We start from the raw sequence: 25,795 nt of genomic DNA on the forward strand, positions 1-25,795 counted from the left end.
ACACACACTCTTGAGGTCTCCAAACCTTGAGTCTTGCCAACCTGTAACTAACACTCTCCAGAATTAAGTAAACAGGATGTGCCCCTCTGGGGGAAAGGCGAGCATTATTGATTCAACGAAACTTAGTCTTGACTCATCGCCACATGCGCAGAAGAGCTTAAATTTCCCACAATTTCAATGCGATTCCAAAGGTTGCCAGTATATGCGCATGTGACAAGGGTCAAAACTACATTTTCCACAATTCAATGGGGCCACATGCACATTGAATTATGCATGCACAGTGAAGATTATTGATTAAATCAGATTTTACACAATTTTTACAAGTACAACTATAACTCGGACTTCACAAAAGTAATTATGTTACAGTCTTGACTGATATGAATTATGTGAGTTTTACTGTACCACTCTGTGCCAACTTGCTTTCTGTCTTTGAGTCTTTTCTCCCTCTGAGACTCCCAAGTGTCTATTAGAAAATTTAAACTTAAACTTCTCGGAGTCTGACTTTCTAAATCTTTACATCTTGCCTTCAAAAAGAAAAACCTTTTGTTGTGTTACCAGTTCATTTGCAACATGCATACCTGGGAAACACAAAACTAAACTTTTTTGCTGACGTTGCATTTCACACGAGCAGTCGATAGTCGACATGTGCATAACGAGGAGTTGAACAGCATTACGTTTGTGAAGTATGATCTATCTTTCATAAAATCATGCTGACTCCCTTATTAAATATCCAGATACTCAGTTACTTTGTCCCTGATGATGGATATCAGTAATGTTTCCACAATTCAGTATACATTTTTCTAAAAGGTGATGTATTGAATCTTTTGGCACTGCCACAGTAAACATAACCCAGCATTTTCTTCTTTATTGTGCTTGCAAAATTGGCTCCTGGATGTCGCTGTGAAATTTAGTCCTGATAATATAGTTATAACAATTTGGCATGCATTTTATATCATGAAATACCCTAGGAGCTAACTGAAATTTATTGCAAAAGTATATGATTTTGTCAGGAAAAACAATGAAGAATGCAACTCATTTTCAGGTTCAATGTCCTGGAACTTGTCTCAATAAATCCAGTACTTTAGAAGTATTGAAATTGTAACACATTTTTCAAAAATGCAGCACTGAGGGTGCTGCTACCTAAAATGGAAGATATTGCAGATGAAAGAGTTTTGCCAGTCCTATTTCAGAAGCCTCTGTGAAATTTGGTACTGATAATATACTTATTACAATTTAGGATGTATTTTGTATTGTGAGATGCACTAGAGGCTAACTGAAAATAATTGCAAATGTACAGTAAACCTCACATAAGTTGTATTGCTTGGAACCATACATTTAATATAACTTCTGCAAAATATAGTTATGTGAAACTTATAAATAATAGGAAATTCAATCAGACTTGCGCAGATGTATGACTTAAGCAATAATATGATTTATACAGATCAGGCTTATGTGAGTCTTACTGTATGTGAGTTAAAAACAGTATTGGAATTTGAGCCAGTAATTGTGATGGTGTTAATTGAGTGCATACATACAGTACAGACCTGTAGAATTATTGACATTTGTTAATAAATATGATTTTGTGCCTCTGCAGTTTTTGAATCTTACACAGTTTAAATGATAGGCATTGTTATAATTTAAATTTCTATTAATGTCATCAGTAAAAATTCAGGCATTCTCGCTACTCTTTCATATGTACCTGATGAACTTTGTAAAAGTATATATTTTTCACACTTTGTACTTTTTCCTTCCTAAAAATGCTTTTGCCTTTCCTGATCGAAGTCTAGGAGAGTAAGTTAAAGCTTTTAATCAATTGTGCATGTGTTTTGTCTTGTTTTTTTTTGTGTGTCTTACCTATTTTATACTGCTGAAATTCTCATATTTCCATTGTAAAAACTTGTAGTAATGTTTGGAAAAGAATAAGAAACAGTTGAACATTGAATAAAATAAACTCAAGATTTTCAAAGGGTTTATCTTCAACAAGTCCATATGTAATCATCAAATTACTGCCTTTCACATTTTAAAATCTGAGTTGAAATTTAAGATGAGACAAATGATCAGCATTCAGAGAATTGGGGTTTGAGACTCACCAACATAAATCTGCCCAGATTTAGTTTCCATGATTTTTGTGAAGATTGTATTACATGTTGTACAGTACACCTTAGTCTTGATGCTCAGAGGTCTAAATTGACAAATATCGAATAGAAAAGGAAAATGAAACAAAATCCTGACCACTTCTAAGACTGAGGTCAGTTTATCAAGGTGATGTTAGAGAAACCTAAACTTTAAGATGTGTCTAGTTTTTACAATATTCCTGGAAAAGGAATCTATAAAGGCATACACATACAATTATTCAGTATAAGGTTCAATTAAGGTTGTATCTATATTCATCTTAGTCACCTTGTTAGTTTGTTTTAAATATTCCATTATTAGCGATTATATGAAGAACATTTATCAATTGAAGATGAAGTGAAATCATAATTGTTCATGTGTCTCTTAAAAAACAAAATCGTACAGTTGAATTATCACATCAAATTATAATTGAGAACAGAATAGAGCATATGTTCATAGAAAGGTTCCGTGGTCATCTTATGGCACTGCTCTTGACAAGTTGGTATTTACGAAATATTATTCAAAAACTCAAAATGGGTTACTAATGCAATTAGTTAAGATAACACCTATTAAGATGGCTGAATAATCTAAGTGTTGTTACTCTTTAGATCATATGTAGTGCTATTAGATATTTGGTGTTTTCCTATTCTATGTACTGTTCATAGCTTTAATTTATCTATTTTCTTTGCCTAGGATTCCCAAAGTAAGCAGTCGGGATACAGTATGCACCAACTTCAGGGAAACAAAGAGTATGGCAGTGAAAAGAAAGGATACCTTATGAAAAAAAGTGATGGGTATGTATTCATTTTCTATGTAGACACTAGATGATTTAACACTTGCTGATCACTACATCTAAATTGAAAGGGTATCAGTTCTTAATGCCTTATTCAAACTTGTTGGTTCAACATCTTGCAGTTTAAAAACTCCTTTCATGTAGGAGAGTATTTCAAAGTGGTTTACAGAGATGAATTAAAAGATGGGAGGGAAGTAAGCAGGAGAGAGATTTGTTTTTAAAAAAATTAATGTATCTGTTTTCTACTTGTTTCCCCATGTATGCCTTTTTGTGTCTATTCACTAGCCAGAATCAAAAAGCCATACTTCATTGTGGAGACAAGTATCCTCTTCTTGCTGGGATGTGATTCCAGGGGCACTGCTCACCTCAAATAACGTAATTGTGATGAGCAGTTTACAAATGAGAGTTGACAATGAATTGTACATAGAACAAAGCTATGGAAATAGCTTGTAGCATATTCAGCACATCTGTTAATAAATACACATGTATTCATAATGGGCAGGCAAAACTATTGTGATGTTAATTGTGTACGATATACCAAAAATATATTTTTCTTAAAACTTAGCATTAGAAAGGTTTGGCAGAGAAGAAAATGCAACGTCAAGAATGGCTATCTAACTATATCACATGCAACTGTAAGTAATATCTCTTTATATTTCTTTATTAGAACAATAATTTTAATCATTCATGTTAAGGAATTGATGCATTATATTGATTGCAGTGTGGCTAATTGAAAATAAAATAGGAAAAATATTATGAATTGTATAATTTATTCGTTAAATGCAATTACGTGCCGTGTTCCCCAGGGCTCTGCCTTCGGTTCTCTCTTTTTCAATAACTACATGCTCCCGCTCAGGGTATCATCCGCAGGCATGGGGCTAACTTCCACATGTTTGGAGATGATACTTAACTCTACCTCTCTGCTTCCACCATCAACTCCAGGACCAATGCTGTCCTGACAAAATGTCTGTCATATATTAAGTCTGGAGGAGAGCCAATTTTCCCCAGTTGAATATCGCCAAGATCAAAGCCCTCCTGCTTGGCACCTTCTCACTCCAGGCACTAACAGCATCACTATTTATGGATGCACACTCCACCTCACAGAGTCAGTACAGAATCTTGGTTTCTTGTTTGAGCCTGAGCCATCTCTTAAACCCCACATCGATGCCATGACCCATTCTTCGTTCCCCCACCTCTGCAATATTGCACACCTCTGCCACTATCTCTCCTCTCCTGCCGAGAACCTCATCCATGCCTTAATTACGTCCAGGCTGAATGCTAACTCCCTGCTAGCCAGACTTCCCAATTCTTCACTCCACAAGCTGCAGCTTGTGAGCTCTCCCGCACCAGGCTCTGTGACCCAATCATTCCCATCCTCGCCTGGCTTCACTGGTTCCCCATCCCCAAAGGGTTGAATTCAGGATCCTTGTCCTCATCTTTAAAGCTCTCCCTGATCTTGCTCTTCCCTACCTTTGTTATTGACTAAACATTTACCTACCAATCTACTCTCTCTGCTCGGTAGGCATTGGCCTGCTCCACGTTCCCGCCCTGCCCCCTGCACCATCGGCATGTCGGACCTTCAGCCTTTCTGCCCACATTCTCTGGAACTCCGTCCTGAGCCCTTCTGCCTCGACACCTCCCTTGCCTCCTTCAAGGCCCATCTCAAGACCTTCCTCTTCAACCATACCTTCGGTCATCCTCTCTTCCCCATGCTCCTTGCCTTCTACCTCTCTTGATTCCAACCCTTTGTATTCCTATCCAGATACCTTAATTGTCTATGTGTCATTGTTCTGACTTTACTATCTCAGTTCCACTTAGCATCGTATATATTTCGAAAGGTCTGAGCAACACCCTGATGTTGTAGCAACCCGACCATTTGAGGGTAATCTGATCCGAGTACTGTATAGTTTGAGCATGACTCCTGGGGAACTGAGCTCAATTTATTTGGCCATCTGGAACTGTATCCGGTTTGCCTCGTTTATTGTTGCTTCATACTGCTTTGACGTGGTTAGAGATGAGTCAACTAATACCCCTAGATCGCTTTCAACTTTTTCCTTGGCAAGTGCTATCCTGTGCATGGAGTGTACGTACGTTCTATTAATTAGTTTTTATATGCAGTAATACATTTATTTGTATTGAAATTTATTTGCCAGTGATCAGCCAAAGTACATATTGTACTAAGCTCTTTGTAGGATCTTGGCAGTCTCTAATTTCACAGTTCCCCTTATTTGAGTATTATCTGAAAATGTAACTTCTGCGAAAGTCATAAATGTATACAAAGAATAGGATGGAGTTAGTTAAAGTTAGCCTTCATTAATGATCTGGAATGCATTGCCTAAAAGGGTGGTGGAAACTGAACTTTCAAGGGAGAAATAGATAGATATTTGGGGAGGACAAATGTGCAGGGCCTTGGGGAGAGAGCGGGGGAGTGGGATTAATTTAGATAGCTCTTTCAAGGAGCTGGTATGGATATGATTAGCCAAATGGCCTCCTTCTGTGCTCTATGATTCTAAGGCTTGAACATAGTAAGGGGGGCGGGGGTGGATGCATCAGTCCAGGGAGAGAATGCGCATTGCTTTCCAACAATCTTATATCTGAAATTTCCATGTGTAAGTGGGATGCATGGAATTTTCAATTTGGTTTGGATACTCTTAAGCATGGTGATGGGTTTCCACATTTGTCAGACACCCAGCTGACAAAGAAAAACAGGAAGCAAGTCAGTGGCAACATACTGACCTGGACATCAGACATTTTATTGTACCTATTAATAATTCAGGACCTGAAACATTGGACCCAGGCAGCTGTGTTCTAAAGGGATTGCCCTGTATGTATTTTTTTTAAATATTTAACCTGGCTAAATAGCTGAAATATCTTACTATTTGTAAAACGTAGAGACTTGTTTTGTTTTTACTGAATTAGTAGCCCATTTCGATCACCAATCAGTATAATAAGATGTGTTCAACCTTCCCTTATTAAGACTCGTATCACTGTCTTATTATGTGAATACACTGATAATTATTACTATTAAGAATCAAACTGTTTACGACATGTCACAGCCAGGCTTTCTGAATAATTACTGGGCAGCATACTGCAGTGACATGTGGGTTGTCTCAAACCTATTTCTGTTTAAGTAGAAAAGTGTGTGCCTCAACAGCTGTTGCATTTAACCAAAACAAAATGAATAAGATCTCAAACAACTTTAAATAAAAATGATAATGGGTTTGCTATTTTGAATTGGAGAACTGTATTATACTTTTATTCCTGAACATTATAGCAGTTTTCTCAGGAAAATGTTTTGCTGTAAACAATTTAGGTTTTAAATGCAGTGAAGTCATGGATGGGATAAAACCTGGCATTTCTTGATCATTTAATACACTTGTAATCAAGTGAGTTTGAAGTAAAAAAAACAAAGGTGGATGTTAGTTAAGGTGACTCAATCCTCAACTGTCTGAAGCATGTGAAGCAGCAATTAATAAAGCACAGAACGTGCTAAATTGCACTGACCAAGACACATTCTGGTGTCGACTGAAAGAGGGAATATTGCATGGGCAATTCTAGCCAATAAGGTTTATAATCTCATAGGATAATGCTGATGGTGTCAGGCGCTGACACCATCAGCAACCAAGGCTGCACTCTCCACCTCTCAAAGCCAGTCAGGAACCTCGGTGTTCTGTTCGACCCTGAGCTGTCCTTTCTCCCTCATATCCGCGCCACAACTGGCACCGCCTTCCATCACCTCCGGAATATCGCCAGACTACGGCACTACCTCACCCCTCACGCTGCTGAAACCCTGGTCCACGCCTTTATCACCTCAAGGCTGGACTATGGGAACTCTCTCCTCGTCGGCCTTCCCGCCACCTCCCTCCACAAGCTGCAGGTCATTCAGAACTCTGCAGCTCGTGTACTGTCCCGCACCAGGCTTCGCGACCACATCACTCCCACCCTCGCTCGCCTCCACTGGCTCCCCATCCCCCAGAGGATTGATTTCAAGATCCTCATCCTCACCTACAAGGCCATTCACGGCCTTGCTCCCTCCTACCTCTCCGACCTACTATTCTCCTACCTACCCGCCCGTACCCTCCGTTTCTCTGGCTCCGGTCTGCTCCACATTCCTCGCCCCAACCGCCCTACCTTCGGTGCCGGGCCTTCAGCCTCTCAGCCCCCAGGCTCTGGAACTCTATCCCCCAGTGCCTTTGCCACCTCCTCCCTTTCCTCCTTCAAGTCCGGTCTCAAGACCTTTCTCTTTGATCGTGCCTTCAGCTCCCCTCTCGACTCTCTACCCCCTCCTTGCTCCCTCCCTTCCCTCCCCTCACCCTGACCATTTCCCCCCTCCTCGCTCCCTCCCTTCCCTCACCCTGACCATTTCCCCCCTGCTCGGGTCCTGACCCAACTGTACAGCGCCTTGGGACGTCCTTCTGACGTGAAAGGCGCTCTATAAATGGAATCTTGTTGTTGTATCTTGTTGTTGTTGATAAGGGATATTGAATTGTATGTGAGAGTTCAAATCAGCATGTGTCATGCTCAGAGGCACTACAAAACAAGAGAACTAAGGTTGATTAACTGTGTTTGAAAATGAACTGTGTGTAACCTGGGCTCTAAAACCTATGAGATGTCTCAATTCGGGCCCTGTAGAGTTATATAAGATGCTTAATGGGATAAGGGAAGTAAACTCAAAAGAATAATTTTACATATTGCAGGGAACGACGAGATAGCTTGGTTCAGGTTGTGAAGGCCAAGTTTAGAGCAGATACCAGAAAGTCAAACTTTACACAGAAGGTACATAAAGACTAGAGCAGGTTACCATGAAGGATGTTTGAGGTCAGGACACAATTTTTTTTCAAAAACTGTTCAGTGGAATAATGGAAATATTTTCAATATGAGATCAAATTGGCTGAAGAGCCTTCTTCATGCAATCTATTGTGATAGACAAAATAATGTAACGTTTGAAAATGCAAGATTTAAAAGATAGTTTTCTAAAAATCAGTGATCTCACATCAAAGAGTAGAGAAGTGTCTGAAATGATGTCAGTCGAACTTCAAAATTTAGGTGGGCGCTTTTCGAAGAACAGAAGAGTGCTTATTACAAGGTAATGGGATTGAGAGCCTACCACCCCTGGGCAGTTCACACAGAATGATAGACCCACGGTATTGAATTAAAGAATGCCATATACAGTATTGTAAATAATTCATCCTGGGAAACAGTGCTGCAGAGGTTCATTTACTTGTAAGCTACAAGATTCTTCAACAGTAATCTTGAATTTGGGGCTACTCCTCGATTGACAATGATTTAAAAAATAAAACACAAAACATGCGTGGAGAAAAAAAGCAAGGATTAATGATTATTATTAAAACATAACCTTGTGTAAGTAAGTAAGCTTCTGGTAAATGCTTGACAATAGATTGGCTTGCTGCAAAGATGGCATAGTTAAATGACATTGGTAATTTTAAACTGCATATTATTTCATGCAAAAACAGAATTCGCTGGGAACACTCAGCAGATCAGGCAGCATCTATGGAGAAAGGAAAGTGAGTCAACGTTTTGGGTCCATGACCCTTTGTCAGAATTGGGGCATGTTGGGAGGGAGAGGCTTTTAAGGGCTAACAGAGAGGGGGAGGCAGGGCAAAGGAGAAAATGGAGTAGAGGACAGAGGATGAGGGAAACAGATAGCAAAGAAGGTGAGCAGGGTAAAAGGGAAGAACGAAATTCAAGCCAAAGAGAAGAGCAGAACTTCTTCAAGGTAGGCATTCCTAGAAGAGAAGTGGCAGTGAATTAAATATAAGCAAAAACAAAATTATTTCATGCATGTTGGAATGTAGATGTATTTAATGGAAAGGGACAAGTGCTATGTATCTTATTCATTTTTAATCATTTATCCATATGTTGATTAATGCCCCTGGGTAAAAAAAAGTTTTGAAGTGTTAACCTGATTCATGAGTCATGTAATACAATAAGACCTTATTAGAAAGTGAGGTTACTTTTGATAAAGGTTGAGAGATTTATTGCCTTTAAAATAGTGAAATTACTTATCCTTGCATTTGCATTTCATTTATTAATTAGTTTCTAGAGACTTGGCTGTGATAAAAAATTATGTCAGTCCATGTTCTAAGAACCGAAGACAAACTTGGTACTGTTATATTTAAAGAATGAAAAGAGGTTAATGAACTGAAGGCATGGATTGTTTTGGAAAATTTATAGCATTAGAATATTTTTGTAAGTTTTGCCCATGTGCGCAATATTATCTGTTAGCTTGTTTCTTATCATTTTGCCTGTTTACTTAGTTGAAAAGAGTGACAAATGAAAAATGTATACTGCAAGTATTTGGAAACCTGTAAGTCATTAAATTATAACTAAGATATCAACTGAAGTAAGAAATTGACTTTGCATTTCTTGCTAAAATTGCAATGCATTAAAAGCCAATATTATCCACCGGATATTGGCTTCATAACGATTGGCAAAGCATTAGAAAAAGTGCTGTGAAATATGGTATCTTGTCACAGTATACTTAATATTTTTAGAATTTTTAATTGTCTTCTTCCTCTTCATAAGCTTGATGTTAATTTTCATTTCCTCCCAATGTACACAATTGTCTGTTCCTTCATTGTTCCAATTCCTTTAAATGTAAATAGATCGTACAGCACGGCCCTGTGTCTGTGCTGGTACATTTTGTGTGTGTGCATGCTTCATTTTTTTTATAATCCCATAAAAACCAAAAACAATAATAAATTGGTCATTTTCAATCTACGACTGTTTGTGGGACATTGCTGTGCATAATTGGCTGCCGCGTTCGCCCACAAATATACAGTCAATTAACTTTACAGTGTGTTATGTGAAGCGCTTTGGGACGTCCTCCTGATGTGAAAAGCGCTATATCAAATGCAAGGATTATTATATAAATGTATTTTGACCGATTTCAATCGGGCAGACTTGAAGGAGATGCAATTAGTTGCTATGGTTTTTTTTTGGAGTTGGCCAATAATCAACTCTAAAGATTTATTTTGCAAATAGCAAGAGGAATATAAAGGTTCTTTTTAAACATCCTTTAGATGGATTGTTAAAAATTTAAATTCTGTCAGACATGTTGCGAAGCGATTTTTATCAACAGTCAAAAAATGGCAGATAGAAACAGGAATTTTGTGCACAGGAGAATCATTTGGTTAATTTTGTCCATTACTGCTGCTTGTCTTTCTAAATTGCCCATTTTTTATTAATCCTACTTTCCAACTCTCTCCTTAAAGCCCTTAATGTTTTTATTACTCCGGTACCTATTGAGCGATTTTATTAATCCAGCTTTAATAGATGCTTGTGTTGATGAATGTGATTCCCTTACAGCTTTCTAAGTGAAGATATTTTGTTTTAAGTTTCTCTTAATGTTTCTGATAACAATCCTGAAACTGCCCCATTGTCACTTATTTCCCATCTGATGGAAGTAGGTTTTAGCCTATCTATACTGTCCTGCTTCCTCAGTATCTTAAACATATCTATCAGATACCTTGTAGTGTAATTTGTTCTATCCTCTCTTCATTTGTATTAAGTCTTATACGTGGTATCCTTCTAGTGAAGATGTTTAAATGGATTTTTCACATCAATCTTTAAGTTGTTTAGCCCAGAAATCAAAATGCACTGACTCGAAGCTCAGCAGGATTTGTGTTGAAAAGACTACTGCTGAGTGGGTTGGTTAAAAGAGCAATTATGAAGAAATTGCTTCCTGACAGCTGTTTGATTGATGCATTTGTTTTCTGGTCTCTGCAGATGGGTCCTTTATTTCAAGATTTTTTTACTTTGTGTAAAACAAGGTGTTTTTTGTTAAAAGTTCAGCAGACAGGGAGGTAAATACATCTTGTCAATAAAACTTTGGAGTTGTCTTTACCTTTAGCTAGTATCATTACTAAATTTAAGATTTTTGTTATTTTCTTTTCATACAAAATTTCTCACAGCTCAGAAATAATTTTGACTTTTGACAGTTCTTTTATGGAAGCGTATTAAATAGTTTATATTATAATTTTGTTCAGGCTGGAAAATTTAGATATTTTCTGTGGGGAAAAAGTCATACTGTACTTCTTGAGGGTTAAAATAACATGTTCAAAACTAGGAATGGGGGCGAAGTACTTTAATCAAACATTGGTGATATTTCTTTGATATCATTTTTATTCAAACGCAGTTAATATTCTTGATCAGCAAGATGTTACACTCGACAGATATATACTCAATGGATATATACTTAAGCTGCCTCTGTTCCTGTGATATATCATTAAGATTATCTTTATATAATAAAATAATCCTTGCATTTAATGTAACCCTTTTTACATCTTCTAGACGTCTCATAGTGCTTCACACAATATACCTTAAAGTGAGTTGACTGTATATTTGTTGGCAAAACGAGGCAGCCAATTGTGCACAGCAGTGTCCCACAAACAGTTGTGTGTTCAGTGACCAAATTATTATTTTATTTATTTTTTCTTGAGGGATTATTATCAGGCGTGTGGAGTAAGGAAACTTGCCCATGGTTTCGTCCTGCCGGGAATCAAACCCAGGGCTCTCGCTTGCAAGGCAAGTGCTCTGACCACTGAGCTTCAGGACTCCACTGTTTGTTTGAAAGATGATCATTTTCTTTGAAACTTAAATTCTACTCTACAGAAGAACCCTTCAATTAAGGGAGAAGTGCTTCAAGCTGAAAACAGGAACAAACCCCCCCACATTACTTTCTCCTGTAACTTACGAAATATTGGTGTGGGGGACAAAAATTGTTTTGTTAAATAAAACATTCTGGTTTAGGATGTGCTTTAATGCATATTATTGTATTTTTAAGGTGAATAGACAACCAGCAAGACTGAATTTACTAACTTGCCAGGTGAAACCCAGTGGCGATGAGAAAAAATGCTTTGATTTAATATCACGTATGTTTCCTTCTACTATTTCATTTGAGTTAATAGGAAATAGCTGGGTATTTTGAAGTGACCTAATTATATGAAACTAAGTATATGCATAGGAGAGCGACACACACACACACTCAGAAAGCCAGAGAGCGACACACACACACACACTCAGAGACCCAGAGAGCGACACACACACACTCTAGAGACCCAGAGAGCAACACACACACACTCAGAGACCCAGAGAGCGACACCCACACACTCAGAGACCCAGAGAGCGACACCCACACACTCAGAAACCCAGAGAGCGACACCCACACACTCAGAGATACAGAGAGCGACACCCACACACTCAGGGACCCAGAGGAAGACACACACTCACTCACAGACCCAGAGAGAGACATACACACACTCACAGACCCAGAGAGAGACACACACTCACAGACACAGAGCGACACACACACAAAGAGAGAGACACAGACGCACACCCACTCACAGACACAGAGCGACACACACACACACAGAGAAACACACACACACTCACAGACACAGAGAAAGACACACATACACACAGAGAGAGACACACATTCACGGACACAGAGAGAAACACACACTCACAGACACAGAGAGACATGCATACACTCGGAGACCTAGAGAGAGACATACACGGAGAGAGAGAGATCTGCACTCAGAGACCCGGAGAGAGACGCGCACGCACAGACACACAGGCGATCACAACAGGGGGCCCTCCGTGTGTGGCCCATTTGTAGCTTGCATGCGTGTCCAGAGCCGCTCCGCCCATAGTGACATCAGGTAAGCAGCGCAGGTGGTCTGCGGGCCAGAAACTACATTTATGGTGATTTTGTAATGGACGAGGACGTCGTGGTGGAAAAGGTGCACCCGCACTTTTTTATTGAGCCAGATTATAACCAACTAACATTCTTCGCATATTCAAGATAGAGATGCAAGATCTAATGATTGTAGGTTGGTAATTGGAAGTTGACTTGAGGGTATTTTTTTATACAACAATGAATACGCCGTGTTTTCAGCTGTGATGTAACTAATAGTCTTTATCTAATGTAATTCTATTTCTAATATTAGGGTCATATTTTCATGTCTGTTTCTTTCTCCCATGCCAACAGATAACCGGACTTATCATTTCCAAGCGGAAGATGAGCAGGACTGCCAAGTGTAAGTGCTTCTTCTATGATCATTGGTAGGAAGAAAAGAAGAAAATTCTAGTATAAGATGCCACTTTTTCTAAAAAAAAATGTTTTACAAAGTTTGTTGGAGAAGGGAGAGCAACTGTTGTGATCTTGACTCCCTCAGATGGTTCTAGGCTAACTGCACAATACATAGTCTGCTTGTCGTGTGTGATGAACAGATTCATGCCTGATTCCCCTGCATTAAAACCACAGCACAAACAGGCATATTGTAGCTTTAGTGCAAATCTATTTTTTGAGGAAAACCATTGATTTGATTTATAATGTAGAAATCACCCCAGAGAGATAATGGATGTTGTTCAAAGGAGAATGCCCTCTTGATATTCAGTGTTACTTACTTACACATTTACATTATTCAACAAACAAGTTACTGTATATATTTAAATATCTTAACACATTTTGGAGACTTCAGTTTTAAAGAATACAATTTGGCTAAATGGAACTGAATTGATCTCCTATAAATAAAGAAAAAAAATCAGACAGGCACAAGTACACTGTATATCAGAGCATATAGAGACCATGGAGGACTTATAAGAAACTGGTAGTCATTTTGAGGAAGTCAAAAATCATTGGAGATTACAGCAGACTGAAAACACGCATATTTTTTGTATACAAGAAGAGTGACAGACCTGTACCTGATAACTACAGACCCATCAGCCTAACCTAAATAATTGAATTATGATAGTCACTAATCAAACAAACTGGAATCATATCTGTGTAAAAAAAATAATCTACCTATCACAGCCAGCATGACTTCAGAGGGTAGACTTATTATATGACCAATGTCATAGACACTTAACAAATTGATATTCCAAATTGACAATGGAAAGCCACTTTCTCTAATTTACCAAGTTATTCAAAGGTCTTTGACAGAGTACGACCAAGGACACAGCTTCACTAAATGTTAGTGGGTATCATTACTTAGTTGTAAATTATTAACCAGCTAAAAGAAAGAAAGCAGAGGATAATTGTAAGGGAACTTTTGGGGAGGCTCTAGTAGTCAAAATGGGTATTTTGGGGCCCCTTCCTATTCTTATTATGTATAAATGGCCTTAATTCACAGATGCAGTACAGGATAGAAAAAAGTTCAGGTAACATCAAACCAGTAGAATTAGGAGACAGCAAAGATCTTACAAAGAGAGTGTATGCAACTTGGTTTATTATCGGCAAATAAAGTTGAATATTGGTAAATGCATGGTATTGCATTTTGGAAGTAAAAATAGGAGGCACTTGGATGGGATAGAGCTCGACTTGGGGAAGCTGCAGAAGATCTAAGGGTGTTGGTTAACTCAACATTCACCGTTTGTAAACCACGTCAGGCAATAATATTTATTCAAGGACAACCGTGAAGATTGAGGTGAGACGAAAGGTTGACAATTCACAAGAACAGCATCTCGACAGTGCACTGCTCCCCCAGTATCACAAATGCCGGTCTGCCTAAATTAAGAGTTCAAGTACCGATAGACTTCAACCTCCAATCTTTTGGCCCAGAGCAATATCAAACAATGATAATTAAATCTTTTAGTTCAGGATTATTGGTACAAGCGCTCCAAGACGCTACCCTGCGCGAAGGACGCTGTGTAAATGCAAGTTGTTATTGTACTGCTAAACCACATTGGTGCTCTGGTCATGCTATTTCTTGAATACTCTATTACATGTTCAGTTCACTGTGACAGGCTCTGGGGGCAGGGTAGAGCTCCTTAGAGGAAAGAGATTTGAGGAATGAATAAATAAAATAGGGCCTCTTTACCTTGAAAAGACCCCTTAGAGCTATAAAATGCTTAAAGAGATCAAAAAATGAAATCTGGAACAATGTTTTCAAATCCGCCAAGGCAGTCTAACAAAAGGGCACAAGTTCAGGGATGTGAAAGGTAAATTTAAGACTAACATTGTGAAGTATTTACTTACACAGAAGGTAACTCTGCCGCCCGCATTCTCACCTGCACGAAACTCCGCTCCCTGATCACCCCAGTCCTTGCCAGACTGCACTGGCTGCCTATCCCAGAGAGGATCGATTTCAAGATCCTCACCCTTGTATTCAAGTCGCTCCACTCCTCTGCACCCCCCCTACCTCTCTGACCTCCTCTCTCCTCAAAACCGTTGCCTTCGTTCCTCCGGGTCTGGCCTCCTCCTCATCCCCCGAGTCCTCCGCTCCACCCTCGGTGGCCGTGCCTTCAGCCACTATGCCCCGAGGCTCCGGGACTGCCTTCCTCACTCCCGTTGTCTCGCTCCCTCCCTTCCCATTTTCAGGTCTCTGCTGAAGACCTTTCTTTTCGACCGCGCCTTTGGTCACCTTTTTCCCCCTCCCCCTGTCTCGGCCCCGGGTTCCGTTACTGTAAAGCGCTCTGAGACGCTGTCCGGCGTGGAGGGCGCTATATAAATCCAAGTTGTTGTTGTTGTATTTAATAACTGAAACAAGTTACCAAATGTAGTAGTATAGACTAGAATATGGGAATATGGGATTTATTCAGCAAACCTTATGTCGTAATAAGAAGACTGTTCAGTTGGTAACTTGGAGGGATGTGTTCAAACATCATTTTTATTGAAGGGATTTCTTTATCCGAACCCATCTTGTGATCTTGACTATCTATTTAAGTGTTGTTGCTGAAACAGTTATCAGGCAGCTCCCCCTCGTGGCAGTTGATGTGCTTTTCCTTTATGACCTGGTGATAGAATTTTCCTGTATTTTCTCCTTAAACAATTCTGTTCTAGACAGAAGTTTAGTCCTGTAAAGCATTAGTTTTATTGGCTAGCCAAAACCTAACACTGTCCTGAGTAATTTTGAAGTCATTTTTACTGGCTGGAAATAACCCGATGTGCCAGTTTGTGATCACTCCCAAAGTTATAGCCCTGAAGATTGACAGAAGATTGATTTTGAAAGGTGGATTTGAGCTAACTAGCTGTCACTAGTTTTGATGTCATTGGTGCGTTTGGTGGTGCCCTAAATTACTGCTTGGGCAAAATGCAATGCAGAAATTTTGATTGACAGTTCCTGAAATGGATGCAGTGAGGAATTTTACTTCAGCTTTTACAGATCAGTCAGAGACTCCTGCCTTTATATTAGCACCTGCTAGAACACACCAAATATATGTAATTTAATTGCTTACTCTCCAATCTTGGCTGTCTTATGTGAGAAGATGCATACAGTGTTAATTGGGATCATTTTTATTTGAACAGGTGGATATCTGTGTTAACCAACAGTAAAGAGGAAGCATTAAACATGGCATTCCGAGGAGAACAAACCAGTGGAGAGAACAGCATCGAGGACCTGACAAAAGCTATTATTGAAGATGTGCAGCGCATGCCTGGCAATGATATCTGTTGCGACTGTGGAGCCCCAGGTTTGTAGTGCTTCATTACTTTTTTCAGTTAAAAAATTCTGTATTTATTATTTTAATCGTAAGGAATGTTACCAATGGTTTTATTGTAACGAGAAACAAGAGGAAAAAATTAGGGAAGGAGGGGAATGAAGAAGACAAACGAAGGGGAGGGAGGCAAAGAAAGGAGAGGGACAAGTGGAGTCCGTGGAGTCGTGGAGTCCTGTAGCTCAGTGGTTAGAGCACTCGCTTTGCAAGTGAGAGACCTGAGTTCAATTCGAAACCTTGGGCAAGTTTCCTTACTCCACACGCCTAATAATAATCCCTCCAAAAAACCAAAAAAAAACAATAATTAAATTGGTCATTTTTCAATCTACGACTGTTTGTGGGACATTGCTGTGCGCAATTGGCTGCCGCGTTCGCCCACAAATATACAGTCAATTCACTTTACAGTGTGTTCTGTGAAGCGCTTTGGGACGTCCTCCCGACGTGAAAAGCGCTATATCAAATGCAAGGATTATTATTATTATTATTATTAAGTGGAAGCCAGCCACAGCTGTAAAAGGACAGGTATTCAGAGTCAGACTAACTTGATGTGTAAAAAGCAAGGATGAGAACATAAGGGAAGAGAGCTAAGGGAAAAAGCAAATGAGTATGAGATAATTTACAAAACAGAGAAACAAAGATTGGCGAAAAAGAGTCCGAGTGACAGACCTACAAGCAGACCACTAGATATAGAGAGGGGGCAAAGACTGGAAGTGAGAGAGAGAGAAAGCTAGAAAGACACATGGAGACATCTGTGTGAAGCCATTGGATGTGTTGTAGCTGGACATTCAAAGGGCCTTTGACAAAGTACCACATGAGAGACTTTTAGAAGGTGATATCACTGGATTTCAAGTGTGAGACATTATTACTGGTTAACTGAGGGAGGGGGTGAGGGAGAAGCAGGTGGTAGTGTTGTAGAAGAGGTAAATCAAAATGGAGGAAGGTATTAAATGGTGTTCCTCTTTAAGGGTTTGGTACCAAGATGCCTCCTGTTCTTTTTCTACATTAATAATGACTTGGATTCACAGACTCAATGTAAGGTTAGTTAAATATGCCGATGACATCAAGTTAGGAAAACTCTGGAATCAGAGAAGGCAGCAAAGGTTTTACAAAAGAGCTGTTAGTGTACTTTGGCTGATCACTGGAAAATTAAGTTTAATACAGTAAAACTCACATAAGTCTTATCTTTATAAGTTGTATAATCCCTAAGTCGTACATTCACTCCAGTACCATTTCTATCAAAACCACTTAGATTTCTTTCTACGACTCATATTAATCACTTTCTAACTCATAACGCCGATCCCCTATCCTCCAATACTCCCACGTGTAACAGCTGCAATACATTGCGGGAAATCTAGTCTTGATCCAACAACAACAAAATTACTTGCATAGTGCCTTTCACATTGGGAGGACATCCCAAGGCACTGGACAGTCAGTGTTTCAGACCCGAGCTGGGTGTCGGTTGAAGAGGAGAGTCTTCAGATGGGTCTTGAAGGAGGCAAGGGAGGGGCTGAGGCAGAGGGACTGCGGGATGGAGTTTCAGAGGGTGGGGGCAGAGTGGCAGAATGGCCTGCCAATGGTGGGGCCAGCAAGATGTGGGACGTGAAGCAGGTTGGAGCCCGGTGAGCGGAGGGAGCGGGCAGGTTGGTAGAAGGTTAGGAGGCCACAGAGGTAGGGAGGGAGCAAGACCATGGAGGGCTTTGAAGGTAAGGACCTGGATCTTGAACTGTATGGGAAGCCAGTGGAGTCCGGCGAGGAGTGGGGGGTAGAGTCATGGAGCCTGGTGCAGGAGAGGACTCGGGCTGTAGAGTTCTGGATGATCTGTGGCCTATGGAGGGAGGAGTTAGGGAGGCCGACAAGCAAGGAGTTTGCATAGTCAAGCCACAATGTTATGGAACATAGGAACATGAGGAGGCCGTTCAGCCCTTCGAGTCTGTTCCGCTATTTAATTAGATCATGGCTGATCTGTACCTCAACTAATAAAATCTATCAAACTCACTCTTGAAGGTGTGGATGGATCCAATATCCACAGCCTTTTGGGGGAGAGAATTCCAGATTTCTATCACCCTTTTTGAATGAAAAATGCTTCCTGATTTCACTCTTAAATGGCCTGGTTCTAATTTCAAGACTATGCTCCCTTGTTTTGGAATGCATGTTTGAGGGTTTCGGCGGCCTGCGATGCGACACAGTGGCGGAGCCGGGCGATGTTGCGGAGGTGGGGGAAGGCAGAGCGGGTCATGGCACGGATGTGGAGTGGAAAGGATAGTTGAGGGTCAAACAAGACACCAAGGTTCCAGACTGGCTCAGTGAGGTGGAGTGTCCAACCATGGATGGTGATGCTGTCAGCGCCTGAGGTGTAGAGGCGCTGACGGGAGCCAATCAGGAGAGCCTCGGTCTTGTTGACGTTCATCTGAAGAGAATTAGCTCTCATCCAGGACTTGATGTCTAACAGACATTCTGTCAGCGCAGCAATAGTCCTGGAGTCAAGGGTGGAGGCAGAGAGGTAGAGTTGGGTGTCATCCGCATACATATATGACCTCATGTCTGCATATGATGTCACCAAGAGGGAGCACATAGATATAGAAGAGGAGGGGACCAAGGACAGAGCCCTGAGGAACCCCACACGAGACGGCGGGGGCTAGAGGAGAAACCGTTTGTGGAGGTGAAGTGGAAGCGGTGTGAGAGGTACGATCTGAACCATTCAAGGAGAAGGTTGAGGTGAGAGGAGAGGCAGTGGATGAGGATAGAGTGGTCAGCAGTGTCGAAGGCAGCAGAGAGGTCAAGGAGGATGAGGAGGCAGAGGGAGCCCTGGTCACAGATGGACAGAATCTCATTTGTCACTTTGACCAGGGCTATTTCTGTGCTGTGGGCAGCAAGGAAACCTGATTGGAAGGGTTCATGAAGGGAGTGGTGGGAAAGGAAGGAGCGAAGCTGGGAAGCAACAACTCATTCCAGCCACAGTGGACCTTAAAGAGGAATGGAGGTTGGAGATGGGACGGAAGTTTGAGAGCAGGGATGGGTCCAGGGAGGGTTAGAATAGGAGTGATGACGGATATTTTTAAAGAGATGGGAATGGTACCAGGGGATAGGGAGGGGTTTATGGTGTCTGCAAGTAGAGGGGTAAGGAGGTGGAGCTGGGAGGTAAGAAGAGGGGTAGGGATGGGGTCGAGGCAGCAGGTGATTGGTTTCAATGACACAGGTGCAGAAAAACATCATTTCCCGCAACTCAATGCAATTTCAATGCTTGACGATAAGTCCACATATGGCGACAGTCCAAGATGCTTTGAGTCGTGGGAAACATAGTCTTGATCTGTCGCCGCTGATGCACTTACCAGCTGCAGTGATGAACTGCCGCATCTGCACTTATCAGCAGCATTGATTTATGCATGTGCAGTGTAGATTATTGATGAAATCGGATTTGATATGACTTGTATAGTTTGCCTGCAACTTGGATGTTATGCAAGTCATATTAAATGTTAGGGCTCTGACTGATATGAATTGTGGGAGTTTTACAAAGTACTGCATGTAAACAATAAAAATACAAAGCATATGTACTCTATAGATAGAACATAACTTCCCAAGCTAAAAANGACTTGGGAGTTTATTTGACTCATTGCTCATCATTTCGAAACAGTGTGAAGCTGCAATAAACCAGGTAAATAAGATGCCTGTGCGCAATTGGCTGCCGCGTTCGCCCACAAATATACAGTCAACTCACTTTACAGTGTGTTCTGTGAAGCGCTTTGGGACGTCCTCCCGACGTGAAAAGCGCTATATCAAATGCAAGCATTATTATTATTATTATTATTATTTATTGAAATTCAGCTCCCAGAAATCAGACTCAGTTTGTACAGATCTCTAGTCAGGCTGCACCTGACCTGAAGTGCTGGTTCCAGTTCTGGTCTCTGTGACGTAAGGGGAGTTGCCCAAGCTCTAGAGGCAGTAATGTGTAAATCCCCAAGGTATGAGCAATCTATGAAGAACAATTAGATAAGATGGGTTTCTTCTGTCTTGAAAAGAGACGTCTGAGAGAGGGACTTTATGGTGGTTTATAAAATTCTAAATGGGATTGAGAAAGTAAACCCAGAGCAAAAGGGCACAGTTCCAGGCGTGTGAAGAACAATTTCTGATCAGACACTAGGAAAGCTAATTATCGACTTGAATGCATTATCAAGAAGAATGTTTTTTGAGTTTAGGACAGTTTAGGAAACTGCTTGTTGTTGGAATAGGAGAGGGATCGTGTTTGTAATCTTGAAAGATAAAATCGAATGAGCCGAGGGGCCTCGTCCAACCAAACTTCTTGTGAACTTGTGATCACTGAAACAAATGCCTTGGTGGACTGGTTATAATGACAATTTTTCACAAATCTAGATCTGCACATTGCAGACTATATTTCAGAGGTATAATATCACTTTGATATTTGTTACAGTCCAGTGTCCTTTAGTGAGTAGAACCACAGTATATGTTGAAAGCAGTTTACGTGAAGAGACATAATAAAACTGTTTAATAAATGTAGATTGAACTATTCCAGTTTGGTGTTTCACATTATAAAACCATTTGTAATTTATCAATGGTCTGCATATTGGGATCAAATTACTTGTTAAAAGAAAATCTCAACATAAATTAGCAGAAGTATGAAATTTATTTCAGATTGTTACAGGCCTGCACTGCAGTTTACATTTTGTAGATTTTAATTTAGTCATGCTGCCACCTGCAGGCAGTACTAATATATAACTTCGGTATAACTTGAGTAGTGCTAAATCACTTCAAACACAATATTGATAAATACATTCAGTGTTTTCAATATACAGTACTGTACTTTCACCTTTGAGGGGTTTGTTGGACTTCCATGTAAACCCTTACATCCAACAGAAAATGGAACCTTCAACCTATTATTTATATTTAAACTCAAACCCAGATACCCAAGGTGAAAGGGCAATGTGCAAACCCATTATGCCACACAGTTCCCCTTTATTTTATGCTTTAACAATATACAAATTATGGGGCCTAAAATGTGTGGATTTCTAATTAAGAACTTCCAAATCACATATAAGAATTTTTACCAATTAAGTCATTTATAGACAGTCATGGATGGAGTGACCACATTTATTGGGGGAGGGATTATTGCCCCCAGAGGGCAATCCGCTGAATTCCTGCTTGCTGCTGAGTAGACAGAGCCTTGTGTGTGTGGAGTAAGGAAACGTGCCTTAAAAAGTCCTCTCGCTTGTGAGGTAATCACGCTAGCCACTACGCTACAGGACTCCACATTAGTTAGGTTGTCTCCCCTTAACCATCTCCTCTCTGTGAGTGTTTGTGGGACGCTGCTGCCCACAGAACACACAGTCACTCCACTTTATAGTATATTCCGTGAATTGCTTTGTGAGATGTCTCGAAGGTATGATAAGGCGCTACATCAAATGCAAGGATTATTATTTAGACCTACAGAGACTACTTTGATATGATCTATATTTGAAAAGGTAAATGACATTTCTTGTTCTCATGCAGATCCAACATGGCTTTCAACCAATCTTGGCATTTTGACGTGTATAGAATGTTCCGGGATACACAGAGAAATGGGAGTGCATATTTCTCGAATACAATCTCTAGAACTGGACAAATTAGGAACCTCTGAACTCTTGGTGAGTTAACCTAATCGTTGAGCATGGAGTGTCCCATGTGTATGAAAACAATTCTGGTTTATGCTGGATGAGGACTTCGTGATAACAGCTCAGAGCATTAAATTTTACAATACTTATCCAACCAGGACTATTCTATCCAAGCTTTTAACTTTAAGGTTGTCTAAAGCTCCTAACTTCATTGATAAGCAGGTTAACTGTTAGCAATGCCTATTATCAATCTTTGTAAGAACTGACTTACTTTTTTTAATATATATATAAAACAACCATATTGTATAGAAGCAGAAATGATTTTTTTAAAATGTGGTATTTGTTTTCTTTTCAACATCCAGCTGGCCAAGAATTTAGGCAATACCAGTTTTAATGAAATTATGGAAGGCGATTTACCAAATCCGTCACCAAAGCCTATTCCAAACAGTGACATGTAAGTACATTTGTGAGACAGTTGTTTAAAATGTTATTCTTGAAAGGAAATAAATCAATGCATTTATTTTAGTGCCTGTTCACATTAAATAAATGTCCCAGAGTGTTTACAAAAAAAATTAAAAATGAGGGAATATAAGTGAGGTTAACAGGAAGAACAACTCGATAGATTTCTTTGAAATAGCAAGGTAGGGTGTTTGGTCCCAATATGTCCACCCAAATCAGACAGCAATAAAAAAGGAAAATAATGAACCAAGAAAATCGACTATAGATACAAATAGACAAATTCTAATTCATGGTGGTTTAAATTGTTGATATTTTGTTTGTTTTCTTAATAGGCTGGCACGGGCTTTCATCGGTTTTAGTCCAGTTCCCACTTATTCAATATGATTTATACATTTCTAATATTTTGCCTTTTTTTAATCCATCAGTAATATTTTCAAATATGAATCACTCGTACTCTGCATTATCACATGAGAGAGATGTTCAGATTGTTAATGTTATGCCTTCATTGGGAGCTTGACTGCAATTTTTCATGCCGAACGGATTTAAGAAGACCATAATCTTATTCAACCGTATGTTTTTATATAGGACCGCACGTAAAGAATACATTCATGCAAAATATGTAGAACATAAGTTTGCCAGAAGGACGTGCACGTCTCCTGTAGGGAAAATGAGTGAGTTGTTGGAATCTGTGAAATCCAGGGATTTAGTTGCACTAATCCAAGTCTATGCAGAGGGATTTGACCTAATGGAGCCACTGCCAGAACCTGGACAGGTGAGAAATAGTGACCGTTTAACTGGAAATCCATTCAGCTCTGTATTTACAATATATAAAATATGACTTGTTCTTGTTTAATTCATGTTCTTGTTTTGTATTTATACTAGATGCCTTTGTAACCCATAAATTTACCTTTCATCATAATAATAATGTTACTGTAATGCAATGTAGAAATGGTTCCAATATTTGACAGTTCCTGTTAAGTTTTTTTCATTAAAAATGCAACTGACAGAGCAAACTGTACAATATTTAAATTTATATTGTCAAACTTCATGATTTGTTTATATTGCTCAATTTTTATATTTGTATTATTTCTGTTTTGAGGGTCTAGACTTCCATTTTCTGTCCAAGTTAGACTTTTCAAATGTACCAAGTTTGCACCAAATGTTAAGTGCAAGCTTAGTACATACATGGAGGATTTCAGTGTCAAATAACTAAAGTATTCTAACCATGTTTGATACAAGTAGTACATGACCTTCCAATATGTATTTTTATGTACACGCACATTTTTATATATGTACGTCACAATAAATAAAAGTACAGAGTTGATGGAAACTGTTGAGCGATGTTATGAGAATGTTTCCCTCTTGCATTTAATATTTACATAGTCATTCTTATTGACATTTTGTCAATAAATTTGCATTTTTTTATTTTATAATAGCTAATGTGGTTGCAGTTGGCATTTTTGTTTAGGTTGAGGGATGTTTTTTGTAAAACTGAAGACATGAATAACACTATTTATATTGATTCTTTTCAAAATAATTTCAAGTGTTTTGGTTGTACAATAATACAAATCTTTATCTACCAAACAGGAGCCAGGGGAGACGGTGCTTCATCTAGCAGTGCGAACTGCTGACCGAACTTCACTCCACCTGGTTGACTTTCTTGTGCAAAATGGGTATGGAACCTTTTAGTAAAGTTAGTTTTTTTCTGTTAGCACAGGTCACTTGACTCTATTTTTCTTAGCTATGTTGGATTCACAATTTATTACGCATACTGCTATAATAACCTAAACAACTGTACAGTATTCTTACCATTGTATAATTTTCTCTTTCCCTTCCTCCAATTCCATCCCTTTCTTGAAAGTAGTGACTCAAGTTGGAGTCAATGCTTCCATTAGTTACAAGTTTCCCCTTTTAATATTTTACCTAAATGACCTTCTGGGGGAATCACAGCTGAGCTTGGACGTCTTCTCAACCACACATGCACTTTCCAGCAGAGGTAACTGGACAGTGATCAGGAATGTGAACTGCAGCTGTTTCTCCCCCCCACCCCACACCACCCCAACCCCTGCAGCAGAGTTTCCAGCAGAGGCTAATTAATAAAAGGAGATTAAAATATGAAGTCCAGTTCAATCTAGCACACATTCCTAGAATTTCAGGTGGCTGGCTCCAGAGCAGCATGGCCTGGGAGCAGTGTGCTAGCTGGGAAAATGTGTAGCATGAAAATGCTTTTCAGAAGAAAGAAAGGGAAAAACAATATCCTTTACCTTCTGTTTAAACCTGCGTGTAGAAATTTTCAAAAGTACTGTAGATATATCACATGTCATATAATATGGATCAATTAAAATCAAAACTTATTGTTGTTTCATTTATTTAACCCCTATATAGTGGCAATCTGGACAGACAGACTATAAAGGGAAACACAGCTCTACATTACTGTTGTATCTTGGATAAAACTGAATGTTTAAAATTGCTTCTTCGGGGCAAACCAAGTTTAGATATAGGTGAGTATTCTGTCTGTTGTATTGGATTCTATTTTTTTTAATCATGGGTATAATTTGTAGATATTCTGTAGATAAATGCTTCCAATGTAAGTCTTAATCTTACTTAGGAATACACAAGTTTGTAAATTAACAAAATTTACAGGACAAATGTGTTTCCTCTTCCATTGGTAATTCCTCATCTCACCTGCCAGCCTTGCGCTATATCAAATGCAATTATTATAATAAAGATAACCGTACAAGTTCACCTTTATTTTTGAATATCTTATAGAATATAGTTTTTGAAGGTAACGCAAGGAAAACAGTTTCTCCCATGTTTAAAAAAAAACAGAAACAGGATTTTTGTTTTTCCTTAGCCCCAAAGGTGCTGACTCATCCCACTGGCTGCTTTTGAGTCCTTCAGCCTGAAGATGTTGTGCCTCATGTTTAGTTTTAGATATTGTTTAGTTTCGAAGGCTAGTTTGGGAGTGGGAGAGCCTGACCCTGGCTTCACCCACTGTCCACATATGAACCTTCCAGTAGTGGCCATTGGATATGTAGCAATCGGGAGCAGTGATCTCAGCTGGAATAACACTGTGCGCAATTGGCTGCCGGGTTTCGCCCACAAATTTGCCCCCCCCCCCACTTATGCTAGAGTGCTGAAATCATTGTTTTCTTTCCTCAGAACATATAATTACATTCAATACCAGAAACTAGAATTGGCATTCAACACGTGTGGACTGCACTTTAGAGTACTTTTGTAGGATTTTAAATGTAGATTTTGAGACACGTTTCAAGAAAGATTCAAGTCTTCAAAAATGGCAACATAACCTTCAAGCTATACCATTCATATATTTTTGAAATATTATCAAAGTGATTGTAAAAAAAATCTG

At 39.5% G+C, this 25,795-nt stretch overlaps 1 protein-coding gene across 4 annotated transcripts in view; it reads left to right on the top strand.

The window, feature by feature from the left end:
* The window catches only part of LOC103185093 (arf-GAP with SH3 domain, ANK repeat and PH domain-containing protein 1), a 123,122-nt gene that overhangs the window by 75,038 nt on the left and 22,289 nt on the right, over positions 1-25,795 (top strand). For 3 of the 4 annotated variants that reach the window (XM_042332547.1, XM_042332549.1, XM_042332550.1), the window contains 11 exons: positions 1,783-1,791; positions 2,806-2,906; positions 3,471-3,540; positions 11,712-11,799; positions 12,918-12,966; positions 16,176-16,339; positions 21,866-21,999; positions 22,329-22,420; positions 23,011-23,197; positions 24,013-24,098; positions 24,811-24,926. In XM_042332547.1, coding sequence (XP_042188481.1) covers positions 1,783-1,791; positions 2,806-2,906; positions 3,471-3,540; positions 11,712-11,799; positions 12,918-12,966; positions 16,176-16,339; positions 21,866-21,999; positions 22,329-22,420; positions 23,011-23,197; positions 24,013-24,098; positions 24,811-24,926 — 1,096 coding nt within the window. The remainder of the gene's footprint in view (positions 1-1,782; positions 1,792-2,805; positions 2,907-3,470; positions 3,541-11,711; positions 11,800-12,917; positions 12,967-16,175; positions 16,340-21,865; positions 22,000-22,328; positions 22,421-23,010; positions 23,198-24,012; positions 24,099-24,810; positions 24,927-25,795) is intronic. The other variant, XM_042332548.1, reaches the window with a different exon arrangement.

This window comes from Callorhinchus milii, unplaced genomic scaffold (genome assembly GCF_018977255.1).
Source record: "Callorhinchus milii isolate IMCB2004 unplaced genomic scaffold, IMCB_Cmil_1.0 Scaffold2, whole genome shotgun sequence".
Taxonomy (NCBI): Eukaryota; Metazoa; Chordata; class Chondrichthyes; order Chimaeriformes; family Callorhinchidae; genus Callorhinchus; species Callorhinchus milii.